General features: G+C 38.1%; 1 protein-coding gene across 12 annotated transcripts in view; it reads right to left on the bottom strand.

The window, feature by feature from the left end:
• Positions 1-1,871: 1,871 nt before the first annotated feature.
• Positions 1,872-19,982, bottom strand: part of myo9aa (myosin IXAa) — a 156,021-nt gene continuing 137,910 nt past the window's right edge. For 8 of the 12 annotated variants that reach the window (XM_007231843.4, XM_049465438.1, XM_049465437.1 and 5 more), the window contains 17 exons: positions 19,244-19,347; positions 17,067-17,197; positions 16,774-16,982; positions 14,206-14,322; positions 13,824-14,012; positions 12,921-12,968; positions 12,688-12,799; positions 12,322-12,383; positions 11,950-12,142; positions 11,690-11,818; positions 10,984-11,089; positions 10,749-10,880; positions 10,133-10,256; positions 7,472-7,489; positions 5,708-5,910; positions 5,000-5,142; positions 1,872-4,902 (listed from right to left, as the gene is read on the bottom strand). In XM_007231843.4, coding sequence (XP_007231905.3) covers positions 4,469-4,902; positions 5,000-5,142; positions 5,708-5,910; positions 7,472-7,489; positions 10,133-10,256; positions 10,749-10,880; positions 10,984-11,089; positions 11,690-11,818; positions 11,950-12,142; positions 12,322-12,383; positions 12,688-12,799; positions 12,921-12,968; positions 13,824-14,012; positions 14,206-14,322; positions 16,774-16,982; positions 17,067-17,197; positions 19,244-19,347 — 2,454 coding nt within the window. In that variant the 3' untranslated portion in view covers positions 1,872-4,468. The other 4 variants (XM_007231844.4, XM_022670008.2, XM_015600918.3 and 1 more) reach the window with 2 other exon arrangements.

The raw sequence follows: 19,982 nt of genomic DNA, 5'->3' as shown, positions 1-19,982 counted from the left end.
ATCAATCATTGAATTCTTTGAATCAGGCAGTTCAAAAGAATCGGTTCACTAAAATGAATAGAACTACACACCACCTCTCGCGCACGCGCGCTGACGTCCCGCCCCACGTGACCATACCGGTTCCAGTCGCTCAGGTTGGAGAAGCAGTGTGTTAAAGTGCAGATAAATAACCTCATACAAAACCCATACACACATACTTACGTCATATTTACCTTACTTATCTCACTTATTATTTAGAAATTCTCTCATTAGATATTTTCTGTTACATCCAATACAGTATACCAAACAATATATACACTATAACAAGATTCACAATAATATGTTTGGGTTTCTTTTAGCTGACATTAAAGTTTGATTCAATTCGGGAATTGTTTTATTTTTATTTTGAATATATCGCTATTTTCCATTTTCTTTCTCAAATTAAAAAAAAAAAATTGTCACTGATTTGGTTTCATACATTCCCAGCTCCTCACCTCATCCCCAAAGTACTAGAGTATATATAGAGTAGTAATAGGGTATATATGAGAAAAGCATCATCATGCCAGATAACACAGGTCCACTGCTGAAATTGGAGGCTTTTTTTTAACCTCTCTAGCCCATGCCTGGCATTAGTCAAGGTGGCAACAGGTTCATGTTTATCTATTCTAGAGTATTCTATTCTACTGGCAATACTTCTCTACAGGAAGTAGACGAGCTGTGTATTTGCACAATGGGTGCAACCTTATGTAACTAAATGCATTTATTAGAAATAGTGTTCACAAACATTTGGACATATAGTTATAGTGTATATTAATAATAATAATAATAAATATATATATATATATATATATATATATATATATATATATATATATATATATATATATATATATAGTGAATAAGTGAATGGTCCAACAGAAATGCTCCTAAAATTATTTGTTTTGTTTTTTTATTTTTTCTGGTAATACACCTATTAAATGAGCCATAACATTAAAACCACCTGCCTAACACTGCATAGGTCCTCCTGGCCTGGCAACACCAACTCTGGCATGGACTCCACAAAACCTCTGAAGGGGTCCTTTGGTATCTGGCACCAAGACACTAGCAATAGATCCTTCTAGTCTAGGAAGTGGTGATGTGGGGCCTCTGTGGATCATTACAACCCTCAAAAACACCATACAAGAACTTCCTAAAATCAGCCCTTGACAGGTGCAAGCAAGTGGTTTTAATGTTATGGCTAACTAATGTACTGTATTGATGTGTGATGTTACCAACAGTGTTTTGTTGAATTAAGCCCATGACACCTGCAGAAGTTTCAACAGTAAAGTCTGGCGCCCCAGACTCACCCCCGTCCAAGCTTGCTGTTGAAGCACCTTTAAACATATCCTTAATTTATTTGTGTAGAGAGTACATATGAACACAAACATTTAACTCTTTCAGAACTGAATTAGCTTCAGTAATGGAAAAAAGTAAAAATGGTCTTTTATATCTGTAATGCACATAAAAGAAGACTCTAACTGTCCACCATAAACTTTATATAGCAAATAAATATTTTATTACAACTGTATTTGAAGCCTGTATTATAAAAAATACAGAATAAAGAGTGTTCTAAAATCAACTTTGAATTAGTAAAAAAATAACTGTTACTTTGCCTCTAGCTCTAGTACTAAACTACCATTTTTTTCAGTGCAGTGGGCAGGGCCAAACTATTGGTTCATAAACTTGTTCATTGGCTGGTTCATGGTCTATTCTAAAGAACAACAGCTCTCAAACAGTGTTAATAGTGTTATGTGCAACAAAACACTAAAAAATAAAGAAAATACATGATGTCCATTGTAATGGATGCAGGGTCTGAAATGGTTAATGACCATAAGAAGACAGCCACACGGATATTGTTCCAGCTTTGATTTAATGAGCTGACACTTTTCTTTTTGTTCAAAATGTGTTTTTTTTTCTTTCCATTTTACAACCATTGACATCATTTTCATCTTTTGGTAAAAAACACTTTTCTAAATGAACTTTATACACGCGCACACACTCACTCATTCACTCATACACACACATATCTGCGTAACGGAACACATCGCTGAGGGGGGATTGTGCACTTCGCTCAGTCCTGCAGGCAGCGTGGCTACGGCCAACAATGGGAGATTAGGTTTCAGACAGTTCAGGAGATAGCATCAGTTCACACACAACAGGGCGTCTTCTTCACATGGACTGTAAATGTGTGTGTTTGTGTGTGAAAAAAGCATGGCTTCGGTAATCAGTACTCTCCCTTGAGCACTATTCCATGATGTCAAATGCCAATCCTTTAAAAGTGAGGCTCTGCAAAAAGAACTTCTAGTGAAAGGTCTGAGGATACCCTGCAGTGAGCTTGTAGGGATGTTTAACACACAATATCATATGGCACTTTGTCACTGCATAATACCTACACTGTTATTTTTACCATCTTTAGTGATGACACAAGCTGTCTTAAAGACTAGACTGCATTTATTTGGCCACTACATCATATATGATAGAGAAATGCAGCAGACATTCACATCAATTGAACAATTTCTGAGGGCGCAGCTGATGTAACCTTCCTGGCTCTAGGTTACACATAATTCTTTTTCCCATTCAATTTACAAATGGGAACATAAAGGCTAGAGTTTTTTTTTTCTCAATTTTATCTCATTTGATAATTCAATTTGGAAGGTCAACAACACTAGAAATGTAAAAACTAAAAAAAAAAAAAAAAAGTACCCGGTTCCAGGTAGCAGCAATTTACACAATAGAATGGCAAAAAATGCAACACTTTGTTGAGTTGTCTAGTGTAGGTTGAATGCAGTGGAAAAGCATCATACGTTTGATGCATTTTGTCACTGTCAAGCTAAAACCTTGCATCTCCAAAACTGCAGTTTTCAGGACTAAAACCCTTCTAAGTCAATGGAAAAAAACTTAATGTTGGAGCATCACTATTGGTCCATTCATCATGAAATTCTACCACAAAGAAATGAAGAGGCAATGTTTTTACATAACAGTGACAATTTGCATGGAATTGTTGTGCATGTTGTTTCATATTTATAATATGATAGTCAAATGGTAAAATATGTTATGACGCTTTTCAGTGGGTATTTCATAAATACATCCATTCCTGTCCAAATCCAAATCCCTTTGAGGAAAATACTGCTAATAGTAACTGTTGTCAGAAGTAGAGGACGTGGTTATGGTAGCTCACAATAATCAGTGAGCGTAACTTTGGCTTCGTCTCGTGACTGGTCACAGGCATCCTGCAGGTCCGTAATGGGAAAGAAAGAGATGGATTAAGGGGACAAGCACGGCCCAGTTTTAGCACAGGCCACTTCAGTAACATGATGAATGACAGGAGCATTTTCACTACTTTAGCCAGCCAGTCACACGTGGTCGTTTTTGCTCCAGCAAGACTACAGCTGTACATGTGCGCAATCAACATAAAATGAGGAGGAGGAGGAGCAGACAGAAATAGTGTCTTTATCCCAACCTCAGGACTGACTGATAGTGATTTCTACAGTAGGCTGTGGTTTGAAACACTGCTGAGTCTTCATTTAGCTGGGATCCGCTGGTCTATTAACCCACCAGCTAGCTTGGTCCCTTTGATGCCAAGATTACCCTCCACACACAAAAAACAAAAAAACAAAAAAAGCAGCGAAATCTTCAAACACCATCAAGTGGTTTTCACATAATTATACAGACACCCATTCTCTCTCTCTCTCACACACATACGGCATGTTTACACACACATACAACCAGTCAGTCGCTCACTTGCTCACAGCCACTGTCTGCTCCCATACATCGCTTCTTCTTTTCCAAAAGTACTCGTGACAGGCAAAAGATAAATACATGAATTCAACAACCCAGAAAAAAAAATCACTGGTGTTCCGGCTTTATACACTTTTATATCACATAATGTATTTATATATAGAGATTTATATTTATATATTTATATATATATATACCATGTCATTAAAATTTATTAAATAGGCTTGGGAGCAAAAATACATGTAATTATAGAGCGCGCTGCTTACACGGTTATAAACTGTAAACTTCAAAAGCAGCCAATGGTTTCGCTTAAGTTTGTGGAGTCTAGTGCACCATCAATGGCTTTGTCTCCTGGATCTGCAACGTTAACTCGGATGCCGGCTGTAGCTGAGTGCATCCTGCTGCTCTTCCGCTGCTGCTTATTCCCTTTACCCTGACTGCGGGCCCCACCCAGCTCCTGAATCTGCTCTGCAAATGTTAAATACGCAGCCACATCGCACGGCACTTCACTCCCAGCAGGGCCTCTCCGATCCCCATCGTCCTGCCTCTCCTTGGACATACATGGCACTTAGGGACTGTTCTGCTGGCTCATGGACATGGACGGGGCAGGGAGGGGGCGCCGATGAGCGAGCTAGCAAAGGAAGGAAAAAAAAAAACGCCAAAAAAAAAAAAGGGTAGCTATCTGACCAGAAAAATGGCCACTTATGGACTTTCATACCATGAACTCATTGGTGCCGTACAATACTAGCTGTTGTGGCGGTAGGTCCGGTTCTCTCTTATGATGGCCTCCGCCCTCAGGAGGGTCACGGTGCCTCAGGGGCGAGTACTTGGCCCCCCGCAGTTTCAGTTTGCCCTTCTCGGGATTAAAAGTCCCCCGGCTGGTGAAGCGTGGCCTCTCCTCGCCATCCTGCAGATCAGAAGCTTCCGCTCCTTCATCGCCAGAGCGAAACAGACCCGGCGATGGTGGTTTGCTACGTAGGTGGAAGCGATAAGACGAGGCAGCCTGGGGCAAATGAGATGAGGAGACAGACGAGGCCGTGGAACCGGAATCCACGGAGTCAAGCGAGTCGGGCTGCCTCCGCAACGTCCGCCTGCTCTTGCCCTCTGACTTCTTGGGTCGGGTGGCGGCCAGCGCTGGGCCTCTCTCTGTAGGAAGGAAGGAGAGGCATGACATGGTGAGCAAACAATATAAAGCACTAAGAAAAAAATGGTGATTACTTTAAACAGATGCACAGAAACATACCTGAGAAGTCAGAAGTGGCACCTTCTGAGTCAACATTGAGATTCTCAGAGCTATCCGCTGTCCCTATAGACGCCTCTGACTCAAGAGTCTCATCATCTGAAGCTCTTGGCTCAAGGGACAACATCTCGAAGGTCAGCTCCTCCCTACAGGGTAAAAAAAAAACGTGTTTTTAGCTTTCCCCATAAATGTAGCAATCAATAAATTAATAATCATAAGGAGAAATAAAAAAACATAATTTCTGTTACAAAAAGACAACTTGACAGACAAGAATAGCATGTAGATTAGTGTTCACCCCAGGCTATGTTTTTTTTCCCTGTTAATGTTTCTAAAGATTAAATCTTGGTCAATGGGTTAGGAACCCAGTAAAAGTTATTGTAACCACAGTCTCTCCTATCCTATCCCATAATTGATGCTTATTTCACTAACTGTGAGATCACATGACCTACTGCCTGGACCTTAAATTTACTGGAATTTTATTTACATTACTTTGTGCAAATCTGTCAAGTTTTTGTTAGTTTTGAAAATTCTTGTATATAAAAAGTGGTGATCATATATCAGGACTGTCAGGGAAAACATAAACAAAAAAACTTTATATAATATTATATAATAATTTGTTGATATTGCACAAATAATGCAAAATATTTTATTTAATATTCATTAATGTTAAGATGCAATTCCAATCTTTTGAACAGCAGTGGTTTCACTCACTTCTCTTTCTGCAGGCTCTCAATCTGTTCAGTGAGGACCCGCTCTTCCTGCTGCATGGCGGCCTGCTGCTGCTCCGTCACCTCGGGGTCTCTAACCACTTCCTCATCCCCGCTCTCCTCCATGGGCTCGGGGGCACAGGGGGTGCGAGGACTGGCCGGAGGTGAAGGTGTGTGATGACTCACCCTGCGCCCTCTTCCCTTACCCTGCCAAACACAGTGACGCAGCATTAGTTCAGTTCCTGCTGATAATTACTCTAAATACTGACCAGTATCACCTATTAAATTTGCATTTTAATAGCCTTAGAGGAACAGTTCCGAAAAAAACAACTTAATTACAGTTAGCACACATTTATAAATAATTATAAAAATATCTTTAAATTATCTTAATTGTACTAAATATGGATGATCAGCTAAGGCATGTTAGGTGCTGTCTAAAGTTTGCTTCTTTAGGTTTGTTCTGAACTACAAGACTAATATATCTGATGAGGAATGGAAGCTTACCTATGGTAGCATTGTGCTAACTGCACAGCTAAATTATGATGCATGTGAACTACTGTACTGTAAAACATACTCTTACCAAACAAATAATAATAATAATAATAATAATAATAATAATAATAATAATAATAATAATAATAATAATAATAATAATAATAATAATAATAATATTTTAATCGTCTCCAAGCCTAAATTATCCCTTTGGATAAGTTTTAGCTCAAAATTAGATTTTAAAATAGCAATTTCTTATTTCTTAGCATTGTTAGAGATGTGGACAGTTATATTATTTTTGGTGTGATGCAATTAAGAGAATATTAAATATTTATCACATTTTCATTACTAAGTTTTATTTTTTTAATACATAGAACTCACAACTTATTAATAGTATATTGTGTTTCTGGAAATCTCCATTGGGGATCATTACACAGTAAAACTGTAAAAAAAAGTTTTCTCTCTCATTGTAGAATTTTCTAAGTTAGATCAATTACTCCATAACCCCCGTCACTGATGCCATTCCTCCAGTCTCCCCCGCACACTTTTTATCCCACACTTAAACCCTAAATGCCATAGGAATTTAGAACAGGGACCTGGACCAAACCAACTTTCGACACTAAATAAGCTTGACTAGCTTGTGCCTGTGTATAATTTTCTGTGTGCGCAGGAATAAAGGTCACAATCTGATTCCAAAAGGCCAAATTTCTAACATGCTGCATAGTATTTCTAATAACTAAAAAACATTTTGAAACTATTGTAATTTTTCTTTAAAAAAATATCCAACATATATTAATAATGTGCATCAACGATTGGGGTAAAACGGATGGTATTGATCAAATACAATCTTTATCTGTTAGATTTGTTATGAACAATAATAGTACTGTAAATTTTCATTTTGTTTTAAGCAAGCTGTAGCACAAAATGTATGATTACATTTAAGTAATTTAAGTAATTAAAACCCTGACTTTAATAATATGTAGGTCTGTTTATGATATTACATATTTAAAAGTAAGCTTCCATTATGTCCTGTACAAAAAATTAAAAAGCAAACTTCCAAACATGTCTTTACTGATCAACTTTCTTTCTGCCAATTTTTTACTAAACTTTTCTTTTACATATTTGGACAGCTCTCAATGAAAAAGCGCTGCTTCCACAACAAGCCATTGTCAACTCAAAGCACTTACAGTAAGTTTTCTCACTAACCACTACAGAAGCACAGAACAGCTGGCAAAAACAGCACAGAAACAGCACAGCTGCACACACTATCTTTTACCTTTCTGGCTGCATTAGACTGCAGGTTGCCAAATAAAACATAAAAGGGAAAGAAACAGAGTACAACACATTAGCTCTGAGGCTTTGATGAGATGGGGACACCTATGAGTGAAAGTAAAGCACGCTGTAGAGTTGCTGAACAGAACACAACGCTGTGAAAATGAGCCACGGCCAGGGACGAATGTACACCCCTGAAAGCAAACGTGTGGCTGGTACAGTGCTGAGTTACAGTAACTAGACAGGCGTTTGGATAAGTGCCAGCGTAAGTGATCTGAATGAGTGGGACAGAGATACAGAGCCCTGGTGTGCTGTGACGATGAAGACATAGAGACTACACAGTGCTGGGACACCGTGGACGAGACCAATGAGGCTGCCACAGGATGAGGCTAGAGTTAGTGAGTACCTACCGCCGCTGCACTGCGGGCAATGCTCATAAACCTAACAGCGATTACTACGGGCTTCTGGATTGGAGAGGAGAGGGGAGAAAGGATGGGGAAAGGAGAAATTAGAGTTAAAGGAGTTCAAGGAAAAAGAAGGAGCAAATCATCACTTTCCAATGAAAAACAAGTCTCCATTTATGTTTTTTAGTTTACAAACGTTCAAACGTTCCATTACACTGTGTCAAAATGTCTTAATGAATGGACCAATAGAAATTCTCTTCACTTTGACTTCCATTGAAAGTTAAGAAAGATTTCTCTCTCTCAAGTAAAGCTGCTGATTTGGAGATGTTCTTCATTGGACGGCAATGAAATACACGGTTAAAGAGTATGTGAGATGTGGGTGGAGTGTTGGTTTTATAGTTAAATGGTAAGGTAGGATATCACAATTCAATAAATACTCCAGTGTTTTTTTTCCTCAATGTACAGGCCTTATATTTGGACAGCATTTTTGTCTGTGTTTTGGCCTCCTAGTGACTAAAAAAGGAGCTCTTCAAAATTGCTCTTTGAATTCCTAAACACCTCCTTGCTCCCTATAAAGTAATTAATTTTTATTATTTAGACTACACCCCAACACACAGACTCAGCCCTAGTTTCAGATTTCAACATATAAATAAATGTAAATACTGTTTGATTACGAAAATATAATTCTCTGTTTTAACTTAAATACATAATTTCATCATTTTAGATAAGAGAGTAGTATGTACTTTGGGATTGAGTGTTTGTTGGCATGCTTATAAAATAAGAGACCCCTAAAATTATGAGTTTTCTTGATGCATGATGCATGAAAACTGTAAATAAAAAATATTATTCCACCAAATATTGATTTCTGAACTCTTAATAAATATATATATATATACACTGTATGAATATAAACTTTTTTCTGTACATTATTTGAGGTCTGAAAGCTCTGCATGTTTTTTAGTTATTTCCGCCATTTCTCATTTTCTGCAAATAAACGCTCTAAATGACAATATTTTTATTTGAAATTTGGGAGAAATTTTGCCCGTAGTTCATTTTACTAGAACATATACCTATAAATAGCAAAATCAGAGAAACTGATTCAGAAACTGAAGTGGTCTCTTCATTATTTTCAGAGCTGTATTAAGGACAGAAACACACTGACTTAAAAGACTAAAATCTTTTAGTCTTGACTTAAAAGCCATTAATTAACAAAGCAACATTTAACAGTATGAGTCTTAAAGTCATGTGAAATATTCAGATAAACTGGTAGAAAGTCCATAAACTATAAAACAAAGGAGGCTCAAAGGACAGCAGACAGGAAAGGAAGTTTCCAATTATTTGGACGCTGTCAAGAATAGCATGTGTCCCTGCCTCATTCAGGAGAGTAAATTGTATTATAAGAGCTGTCACACACCGCCCAGACATCTGTTTACTCAGTTTGAGCTGCTTTAGAGCTGCTTTTGAAACAAAAATGCATAATGCAAACTTTTAGTTGCTGGGATACTGCAAACCCATTATATCTAGGTTGTGGCAAAAGTCAGAAACCACCATGATGTGTCATAAAATTAATTACAAAGCTTCCCACAACACTGGTTACCATTAAGTATTCTAATAGATATGTTTATTTCAGACTGTCAGCCCAAATCTGACTTTACTCATATCTAGACAGATTATTTCAACATTTAGACAGTCTCCTAACTGAGTTAATAGTCTGGAAAGCAATAAAACACATAAAATTGATCACAGCTAGCAACACTGCAGAATTTACCAGGCTGCTTTGTGCTGAATTTGTCTGTTAAGACATCATTTCTAAACCGCAATATTTATACTCTCCTGCTTCCGCATTTAAAAGAGCACATTACTGGATTGGTCACAAGTTACTGTCGCTCATATCGGCACCACAGCCACCTAGCGCAGACAGGTTTCTGATATCTGAACAAAAAATATATCTGATTCCTGAAAAAAAAAAATCAACAGATTTGCCTGCATTCTAAATATAGTCTATTTCAATGAACAAGTTTGTAAAAACTCATCATTCTATCATTCTAAATTTGAGGAATTTGTGACTTCAAATACACATTTACTGACAGAATTCAGAAACTCCCCAGGGGCTTCTACTACAGGTGTGTTTCAACCCTATTATATTCATGTTCCTTTCTAAGTACAAAGAAAATGCACTGAAACGTGGAAGACAGATATCAGGCTGAAAAACACTGGAGTATTCCTTTTATTCTGTGCTACACCGCTGCTGCTGTACTTACCATAGACCTGCGAATGAGTGTCAGTCGGCTTTTGGCTTTGTTTTCAGCAAATTCCAGACTGTTAATGTCCTTTAGCCTGGCTCTGTACTTGTTCATCTGCTCACAAATGATTAGTTCTACACATCTGTAAAAAATTAAAACACATACAATATTACATATAAAATTAATCTAAATCTACTGTCATCTGCTCTTCCTAGTTTTAGCTAAGCCAGTTAAACTATTACTCTAGAACCCTCATAACTTGCAATGCTCTCAACACTAGGAGGGTAAGGACAACAACATGCCTCCTCTAATACATCTGAATTCAAACCCTGCGTCTTGTCGAAGTGCAGCATCACTGAATAGCCAATGCTCTCGAAAGGAAAGCACTGAATCTCTAGTTTCGAAAAATCTGCTAAAAGATGCCTGTGACAGCCAGCATGACTATGGGTGTGATCAGGGAAACCCAGGAAAAGCAAGGTCTATTTGTGCTATCTCTGACTCTGGCTGCTGAAGGCGAAGCAGCATGCCTCAAGATCCTTGGGCCATAGTGCCGGCATCTTAGGCTGCTTATTCCTGTTTTAGCTCTCCACTGCTAACTGTGCCAATACTGGCCCCTTATAGAGTTGTAACTTACGCCGTAGTTTTCCCGATGTCTTGAACGCTCTGCAGTGGGTCGATGGTGTCTGGGCACCGGAGTATACAGGGGGCAAAGACGATAGCCAACGCATTAGCAGACATGCGGTTGGTTTCTTCCTGAAGAGCAATCCTGAAAAGGTACAGGAACTTTCAGAAATGTATGTGATCACAGTACATCTCGAAGTTTACATGATATCACATGTTATGAGCACATTTCAAAGTTTAACACTCACCTGACCAGGTGGAAGATAAGTCTTTCCAGGGTATTCAGATGAGTCCTGCTAAGCTGATCTATTACAGAATACACCCCACGTATGACCTCCTTCTTGTCCTGAAGACCTGAACATCAGCACCAGAGGTAAAGCTCAGTTTTTGTACTAGAAACACAACTATTATCCCAACGTGGTCATCAATAACACAATACATTTTGTCTTATTTTGCCTTGTTCAAATATAAAAGATATACTATAGGGTAGTTTCATAGACAGGAAAGCCTAATTGGGCTGTATTATATTTTCAATGGAAAACCCAATTAAAAAAGGCTGTGTACTAGGCTTAATCCCTGTCTTCAAAACTGCATTTATATATACAAAAATGTTTTACATCTAAAAAAAAAATGCATTTTACTACTTTAAGTTGTACCCATTGTTGACACTGATGTGCAAATTCAGCTTGTCAAGTCCCTGTAGAAAAGGAATTGCCAATAGAAAGACACTAGAGCAGACAAGCATAAACCTCTGTACAATGCCCATGCACTATTTCCACTGAATTAAAGGTGTGTCCAAACCTTTGACTGGTAATGTAGTTATAGGCAGATGGGCTAAACCTCAAAAAATCTGAAGCTAGATTTATCTAACTAAACAGTTTACAAGAACGCCCACAAACAGTTAACAGAAAAGATGAAGAATTAGGCTGGAATAAAGCCAGACAATCCACTAACCCATGGCTCTCAGGAATTCCTCATACAGTTCGAAGGTCATAAGGGGATTGGGCAAATCACGCAACCACTGCTTGAAAACGCTGGCAATGACGTGAATGTTGTACTCATCCAGATTCATACTGCTCACATCTGAGGAACAGATAACAATAGAGAGAGATCAAACAGCAGACCTGTGAAAGTGTTATTACTCAGGGTGAACCATAACACGAGCCCGGCCGCTCACGTCTGTGCTAGATTGTGCTGTGTTTCATGTGCCGTACCTGTGTCCAGACCCTGCTTCAGTTCTTTAATCTTATTGGTGGATCCAGACTTCCTGTAGATGCCCTCCGTATAAAGGCCATGCATTTCAATATAGTTGATGAGCTTCTCCACCACCACCGGTACCGAGCGCTCGTCGTTGGTCAGACGGGACACCTCCACCCCAAACTGCCTGGACGAAAGTTCGGGATCGTACTGGGCACAAAAACAGAACAGCGCTTCAACATCCATTCAGAGATCCGAACAAATTCACCAAAAAAAAAAAGAACAATTGCGCTCACTGTCATTTCAGTCTCATGACACGGAACAGCGGCGTCCAGCAAACGGTGCGGACTAAGTGCCGATCACAGTCATTACAGGGGGAAATTCCTTACCTTCTTGCTGCATTTGGTGGTCATCTTCAGACAGCACTTTCTGTGGCAGGCGTACCGGCACACTACACACGACACAGACATCTCAGTGAGTCTCATTTTTTAAACCCACCCTCATTTCTCACACACATCTCAGGGAAAAGTCAAACAACGTGCAGAAAGCCCACGTTTCCAGCCCAAGCCAACATTCCTCACACTGTAACATGGCAGATGTGCGGAAAACATCCTGCCTGACAAAGCCAAACTGTCCAGAAACGGAGCAGAATGCCCTTAAGAAGGCACGGCTTCGGCGGTAAACAATCTGATTATGTTAAATTGAGGTCAGGGCCATTTTGGTGAGGAGTCTCGGGACCGAGGACACGAACTCACATTTGCAGACGCAGGCTCTGTCCATCATCCAGATGAGGGAGGAGCAGTACTCGCAGTATGTGGGAATGCTGTACTGGGTGGACTTGAAAATGTGGCCGTTGTGCTCCTCCACCTGGAGAAAAAGAAAATGGCGTCACAAGAAATAATGAAACATAAAACACAATTTAATAACAAAATACTATTTGCTCATTGTCCCAGTGAATGCGTAACGTGTGGTTTACGATCACACTTACAATATCAGAGTCCTTTTTCCTTCTCTTCTTGCGGTCTGGTTTTGGGGCCTGCAATAAAGACCAGTACAAATGTGATTTCAGAAATTTACACGTGTTAAAAATGTGCTTAAAAAGATGCACTGAAACTAACTACACATCTTCAACAAGGAACAAACTAAAATACAAAATTTTTACACAATTTTAAACCAGGTGGAAAACATAAAATACAAAATGGGTGACAATATTTGTACAACTTTATATTTATGTCCAAACGAGAAAGAGCAACTTTTTTTTTTTTTCAATTAAACCTTGCGACTGCAGTCTTTTACACTGCAACAAGGCTAATGTATGGGGACTGTAAAATTATATTTAATAAATATATATACGTATATATAAATAAGGCAACGTTTATTAAAAAGAAAAATGCTTTACACATGCATTTCTGGACAAGCTGAGTGATATAGAACTAGCAATAAAGTAAAAGAAGCATGTGGACTAAGACTACAGAGTAATATTACACTAATTCACACTAATATGACTTGGGTTTACTATTCTCACTGTTAATAGTCAGTGGAGCATTAACATGGATTTGAAGCTGCTATTTTTAGAGTAAAAAGGCACTACACAATGTTGCTGTAAGACACATCTTGTTTCTATGCATGGATTAAATGTACCCTTTGGCAAAATTTTCAATTAAAATGGAAATTATATTTAGTCTGGAAGATGAAGCCTGTGACTACTCAGGAGCTGAATCTGACCGATACTGCCTAATATAAAAAAAAAAAAATCATAATAAAGCATAATTTAATAATATTACACAATATTACATAAGCACAACATTAAGCATAGCATTATACTTTAAGTTACATCTTTTTACTCATATCCAGACGTGTCCAAACATTTGTATAAGACTAGGTTGCATACCTTGCTCATGCTGCTGTCCAGCGGTTTATACTCGGTCATGAACTCATCCAAGAACACTTTAAAGGTGTTCACCCAGACTTTAACAGGAGACTCGCTCCAGTCTCTCTGCTCCTGGCGCATGGTCTTCTCCAGGATCTGCTCGAACAGCGCGTACAGATCCTTATAACGGATACTCTTCCCATCATCCATCTGCACAGGTGGGGGAAAAAAAATTATGCCAAGGACAAACTCAAAATAAAACACTAGCAAGGACAAATCTGAATTTATACCCTGGTTAATTAGGAATCAGATCTAAAAATAGCATGATAACACGATAACAAGATAATATGAGCGTTATACGGTGTGATTCACGCCTTTTTAGAAGAACAGTTATAGTACTCACAGCCAGAGCTGTGGAATAGGAGTTGAAAATGTTCACACGGAATTCCTTCAGCGCCTTTTTAAAGACCACATCCACCATCGTGTCCTTCTTACTGTCCTCTGTATCCAAATCACTGATCTGTAAAACACAAGGAGGGATACGTACATTCACACTGAGATGGCATGGAAAAGAGGCTTGATACCAAGTACAGATGTGTGGTCAGTAGCAGCTGATAATATAGAGAGATAGCGCAGAAAAAAATGCTACAAATCTGATCTTGTTTGCAAATCTTGCCTGATGTGTTACAAAACTGTTAATGGCAAATAAACCCAACTAAAGTAAAACATTATTATAAACAGCATTAGCATACGTGGTGGGAATCACAGGACATCTCACGATACAATATTTTATCATTTATATAAATGATATATCATTTATATTTATCATTTACATCATTTATATATTGAGCAATACTTAATATATCGTTAAACAATTCTTTCTGATACTTCACGGCATCTGTGTTAAATACTCCTAAATGAGTAAATACTAGGTATTATAAATGTATTGGTGACAGTTTCACAGTTTCCAGTCTGTTTCAATAAAAATAAAAATATCAATATCTGACAACATTTATTTTTACGACGCAACAGAAAAAATACAATAGGATATATTGCAAAATCGATATATTGTACCACCCTTAATTAGCAAAACAATAAGTTAAGGCTATGCGTTTCCTCATGTAGGAGGCGAGGGTTGTTTAAGCAGTGTGAGCCTGGTGCCTTTGTAAGTGTTGATCTTAAAATAGAATCCCAATTATTTAAGAAGATTTCTGCATAATTGAGTGAATAATGTGTAAATCAGCAACTTGTGGGCACTCAAACCAACCCACACAATAAAAAATATCAACACAGCACAACAATTAGCGTAGTATATCATATTTACTGATACACTTGACTTGTGTGTGTTTTAACTATTTTTACATAATGAAACAATCTTTGAATGAGACTTTTTAACCACCAGGTCGTTCTGTCAGTCATGTGACTGTACTGTGCCAGACCAATCAACTAGCCCAACATAATCACAATGTTTTATTTTTTTTTCTAACATTTAGACAGACGGAAAAACAAAAATGCTACCATTTAGTTAGACAGACAGACAGACAGATAGATAGGTAAAAGATTTCTGGAAAGATTTTTACTTTGCAAAACAGAAAAACAACAAAAAGCCAACAGCCACTGAGCAGTACCACTGAGGTCCACTGGGTGGCCACAGCCTACAAGATAAAACCTACTGGCATAAACAAGGAGTGGCATGAAGTAAAATCAGGATGCAAACAGTATAGGGGTCATTCATTGTTTCCACCAAAACTAAGGATATTAAATAAAGTGTAATCCTGCATTTGTTGGAGTGACTATACAGGAAAGATTCTGAATCATATCTGTGAGAATTTGATTGCATTCAACAACAAAAGCCAGAGTAAAGCCCTATCCAGAAGGGATGGACATCTGTGAAAAATATTTCACACTTCTACTCAGTGATAAAACTTTTGAATCCGGACTGCAATTGAAAATACAAGAGGACCAGTGAGTTTTTTGCTTTCTTGGTCACGTGACATCACGTTCAGTAGTTCCTCCAGTTCCACTCACTGTTGTGTTTACGCAGATCTTTGTGGGAGCGCGCACCCAAAGTGTAATTGCAGTGCATAGGAGTGGACAATTAGCTATTTTGTTAAATACGAGGAGACGAAACTCAGAGATGTGGATCCAGACGGAACTAAAATTACCAGATGACCACAGAGTTCAGTGAAAAACAGTAGATAATTTAGCCTCTAATTTTTCTCAGAGGACGTCTGAGAAAAACATAGACATGGTCATTAGGACAGGAATAAAATCACAGAGGAACACCATAAAAAAGAAAATTAACCCAGCACCCCGTGAGAAACAAATTCAGGATGTTGGATGATCAATGCCTGACCTCATCCTCCCAACTGATCCTAAAATTACTGGATACACAGAACACAGTTCCACTACTCCACAGCTCAATGTGAGACACGGTGCCAAATAGATTCATGTGTATCTGCTCCACAGAGTCCTATTCTAGAAATACTTCTCTTCAGGGACTAGATTGGGATTTTGCTGCTGTCAGCTGGAATAAATTCCCAGTAGCTGTGAGATTTACTTAAACTATAACAGGCTGAAACATATTTATTCACCTATGCTTTCCAAACTTTTTAACTTGCTGTACTGTTGGCGTACTTTATTGTTTATTTTTTTGTTATGTTTAATTTCTTTATACATTTTAATTCTGTTTTAAAATTCAGGTTCATTATTTTATTCCTTTAATTATATTTCTTGTTTTTAGTTTTCATTCCATTTCATTTAAATTTTATTCATTTTAATTTTCTTCTAACTTTTTATAAATTGTTTTGTATTATGTCTTAAATCTTTCTGTAAAGGTGCTATACAAATAAACTTGCCCTGCCTAGACAAGCTGCCTGTGCAACTTAAAGTAGCTCAATGCATCTTTTCAATAGTTTATAAGCTTATTTCTTGCTTTAATTCAAGAAAAGAACACTTGCAGGAGCTGTACCTTCTTCATAAGGAAATCATTCATGCTCCTGTAGTCACTGGCACATGTGAGGATCTGCAGAGCATCGTTCTGCCACTGGGCGGGTTCCAGAGCCACGCTGCTGATCTTCACACTGCGGCGGCGTTTCACTTTGGGCGAGGGTTCCTTGTTCTCCTTAAACTCCCGCTGGCTGCTGAGGTCAGGGCTGTGTGGAGGGGACAGGCACTCTCCTGTGGACAGACGGGAAACGGTCATCTCCCACACAGAACACATGCTGAGAAAGACTGATCAGATCTACAATCCATTCCTTTCACCTTCAGCCACGAGGAGTGCTGTATCAGCGTACTCTCCATCCAGAGTGTCACTGCCACACACCAGCCTCTCTCTGGACGACTTCTTATCCGCCTGCTTCGTCTTCCCCCAGAACCGCATCTTACCCCGGACCCTGAGAGCAAATAAACATATTTACATATAATTAGCTTAAACTAAACATATGTGAGTATTACATTTAACAGAGGTTCTTATTCAGAGTGACTTTCAAAAGTGCTTAGTCATTCACTCAGAAGGTACAAAGCTAGCATTAATAGTGTTCACGAGTGTGTGAATTTATTATACCCTGCCTGGCCACAGAAAAAAGTCGCCACCAAAGCTTTTATCTTTGATTGCGGCACTGTGCATTCGCTCTGGCATTGTTTGGATAAGCTTCTGCAATGTCACAAGATTTATTTAAGCCATTGTTGCATTAATTTTTCACCAAGATCTTTCAGCAGCATTGATGATGGTAGAGTCTGACCTCTGCACAAAGCCTCTCCAGCCCATCCCAAAGATTCTCAATGAGGTTAAGATCTGGACTCTGTGGTGAACTCTCTCAATCCATGTGTGAAAATGATGATCTTAAGCTCCCTGAATCACTCTTTCACAATTCCAGCCCCATGAATCCTGACATTGTCATCTTGGAATATGGTCGTGTCATCCGGGAAGAAAAAATCCATTGATGGAATAACCTGGTCTATATTCAGTATATTCAGGTAGTCAGCTGACCTCATTCTTTCAGCACAAACTGTTGCTGAACCTAAACCTGCAGACCAACTGCAGCATCAACCCCACATCATTTACTTACTTAAATCCAGGTGGAGACTTTATAATTTTTTTGACCAGGCAGTGCCAGAAATGAGTCACACAATAATCCTAATGCAATGATTTGCAGGAAATACACAGTTACTCAATTTCCAGAACATGAGCCTGAAGACCAAACCAAGGGTCATGTTTCAGTTTCATTGTCTACATTTGGTCCAGTTAGTTTTGGTTTCACACTGTAGTTTAGTAAGCACACTAAAGAAATTTCCATTATTTTTTTATGACTTTTCCATGCACATGCAATTTTTAAAACAGTGCAGACATGGACAAAAAAAAACTATAATTGAAATTGATTATAGTAGGCCTAAAATAAATCTGACACACAATCCTTAATAATAAAATGTGTCAGATCTTGTGAGCTCTATTATGTAGGGCTAAATTACTGAATTCACTCTGAGCTGAGGTATTTGTTAGCTCAAAATAGATTTTCTCCATCGATAAACAGAAACACAAAAGATTTGTAGACCAAATTTCCATGACTTTTCAAAACTTTCTGGGTATTTTTATTTTTCCAAAACCTATCCAGGCCTAGAAAATGCTATTTTTAAATTCCATGACTTTTCCAGGTTTTTCATGACCGTATAAACCCTGAAAAAACTATATTCTGTCATCATAACCTATGTGGGCTGTCTCTCTTTATGCTGAATCATTTGTAGTGCACTGTCAGTTTTCAGGTGTTGTGCCAAATTTTGTCCCCCCCCCCCCCCCCCCTACCAGAATCAGGCTCCCTTAAAGTGCATTACTCAGCAGAACGAGCAAAACACATTAAAAAACACCCTTAAATTATTTGCATTATTTAAGGGTTAATCGACAGCGGGATTTGTATAGCACATCCTACGATTGTGCCCATATTGCGACAAATGTGCTTACAAAGTCATTTCTTAGCCTGCAACAACTTCTTGTAATTGGTCTGAAAAGTGCTTTCACACCATCTTCTTAACCTTTGCATTATTTACATGGTTTTGCTCATGTTCTGTCTTTACCTGTTTTTATTTTGATTCTTTAATTTTATTTACAGCTAGTACTTTTTTATCTTTAACTTTATTATATTTGTTTATAGTTGACTTTTATCTGTTTCTATATCATACTGCTCTATTGTACAATGTCCTCAAATACTTTACAAGGCGCTTATCATAAAACTCTATTAATATTATACTTGTTATTTTTGGTTCAGACCAAACTGAAAAGTCCGAAGCTCCAGGCCAAACACAACAGGAGTGGAAGTCCACATAGTGAGTGCAATTAAAGCTATAACAGAAGCAACAGAAACCAGGTGCTGTTCTCTATTATATAACTGTGAGAATAGATATTATATAAGTAAATGAATAATTAGATGGCATTAATTTATAAACACCTTCCATCTCCCTGTGAATTCTTTCTCAGGTTTTCACTCTTTCCAAGATCTCCAGATGACATGGTTTTGTGCATCCTCTTCTGCTCCTCAGTAGGTGTGGACGGCTGAAAAATCACAAAGCAGTATTATTTAAAAAGTGAGAAGGCTATTGAGGACATAAAACAAAACAAAAAGTTTAAAAGAAAACTGTACATTTTTTCCACATACATATTAGCATCCTGAACTCATGGGAGATTTACATTGTGCACTATACTATATAGTAGATACATATATACTATATATAGAGAATACCTACCGTCAGTAGGTGGAGTTTCTAATCACATATCTTAAAGTATGAAAACAATTACTTTACAATACTTTACAATTTACATATGAGTCATTCGATGAAACATACCGATTTGATGAAATGCATTATGGACAATAATGTGGCCAAAAAGTGTGTATCCAAAACCTTCAGATCAACCAGGAACAAAAGGTTGACCCAACAGCCCAAACAGATATGGAAAAATTTAGTTTTTACACTATTAATTAAAAAATAAATAAATAAATAAAAAAACTGCATGTGTGCTAGGTCAGAAACTAGACCACAAAAAGAACTACGGCTATTTTGGGATGGGATTTACTACCCAGTCACATTTTACTGTGAATGTTGCTCCCATGCCTGATTAGAAAGGATAATACTAATAGAGATTTCATGCCTGAGGTGGGAAAGTATGTTTTGTTCAGATATCCTTACACA

Source organism: Astyanax mexicanus, chromosome 16 (assembly GCF_023375975.1).
Source record: "Astyanax mexicanus isolate ESR-SI-001 chromosome 16, AstMex3_surface, whole genome shotgun sequence".
Taxonomy (NCBI): domain Eukaryota; kingdom Metazoa; phylum Chordata; class Actinopteri; order Characiformes; family Acestrorhamphidae; genus Astyanax; species Astyanax mexicanus.
Note: the sequence above shows the minus strand (reverse complement) of the source record. Positions and strands in the feature narration are given on the sequence as shown.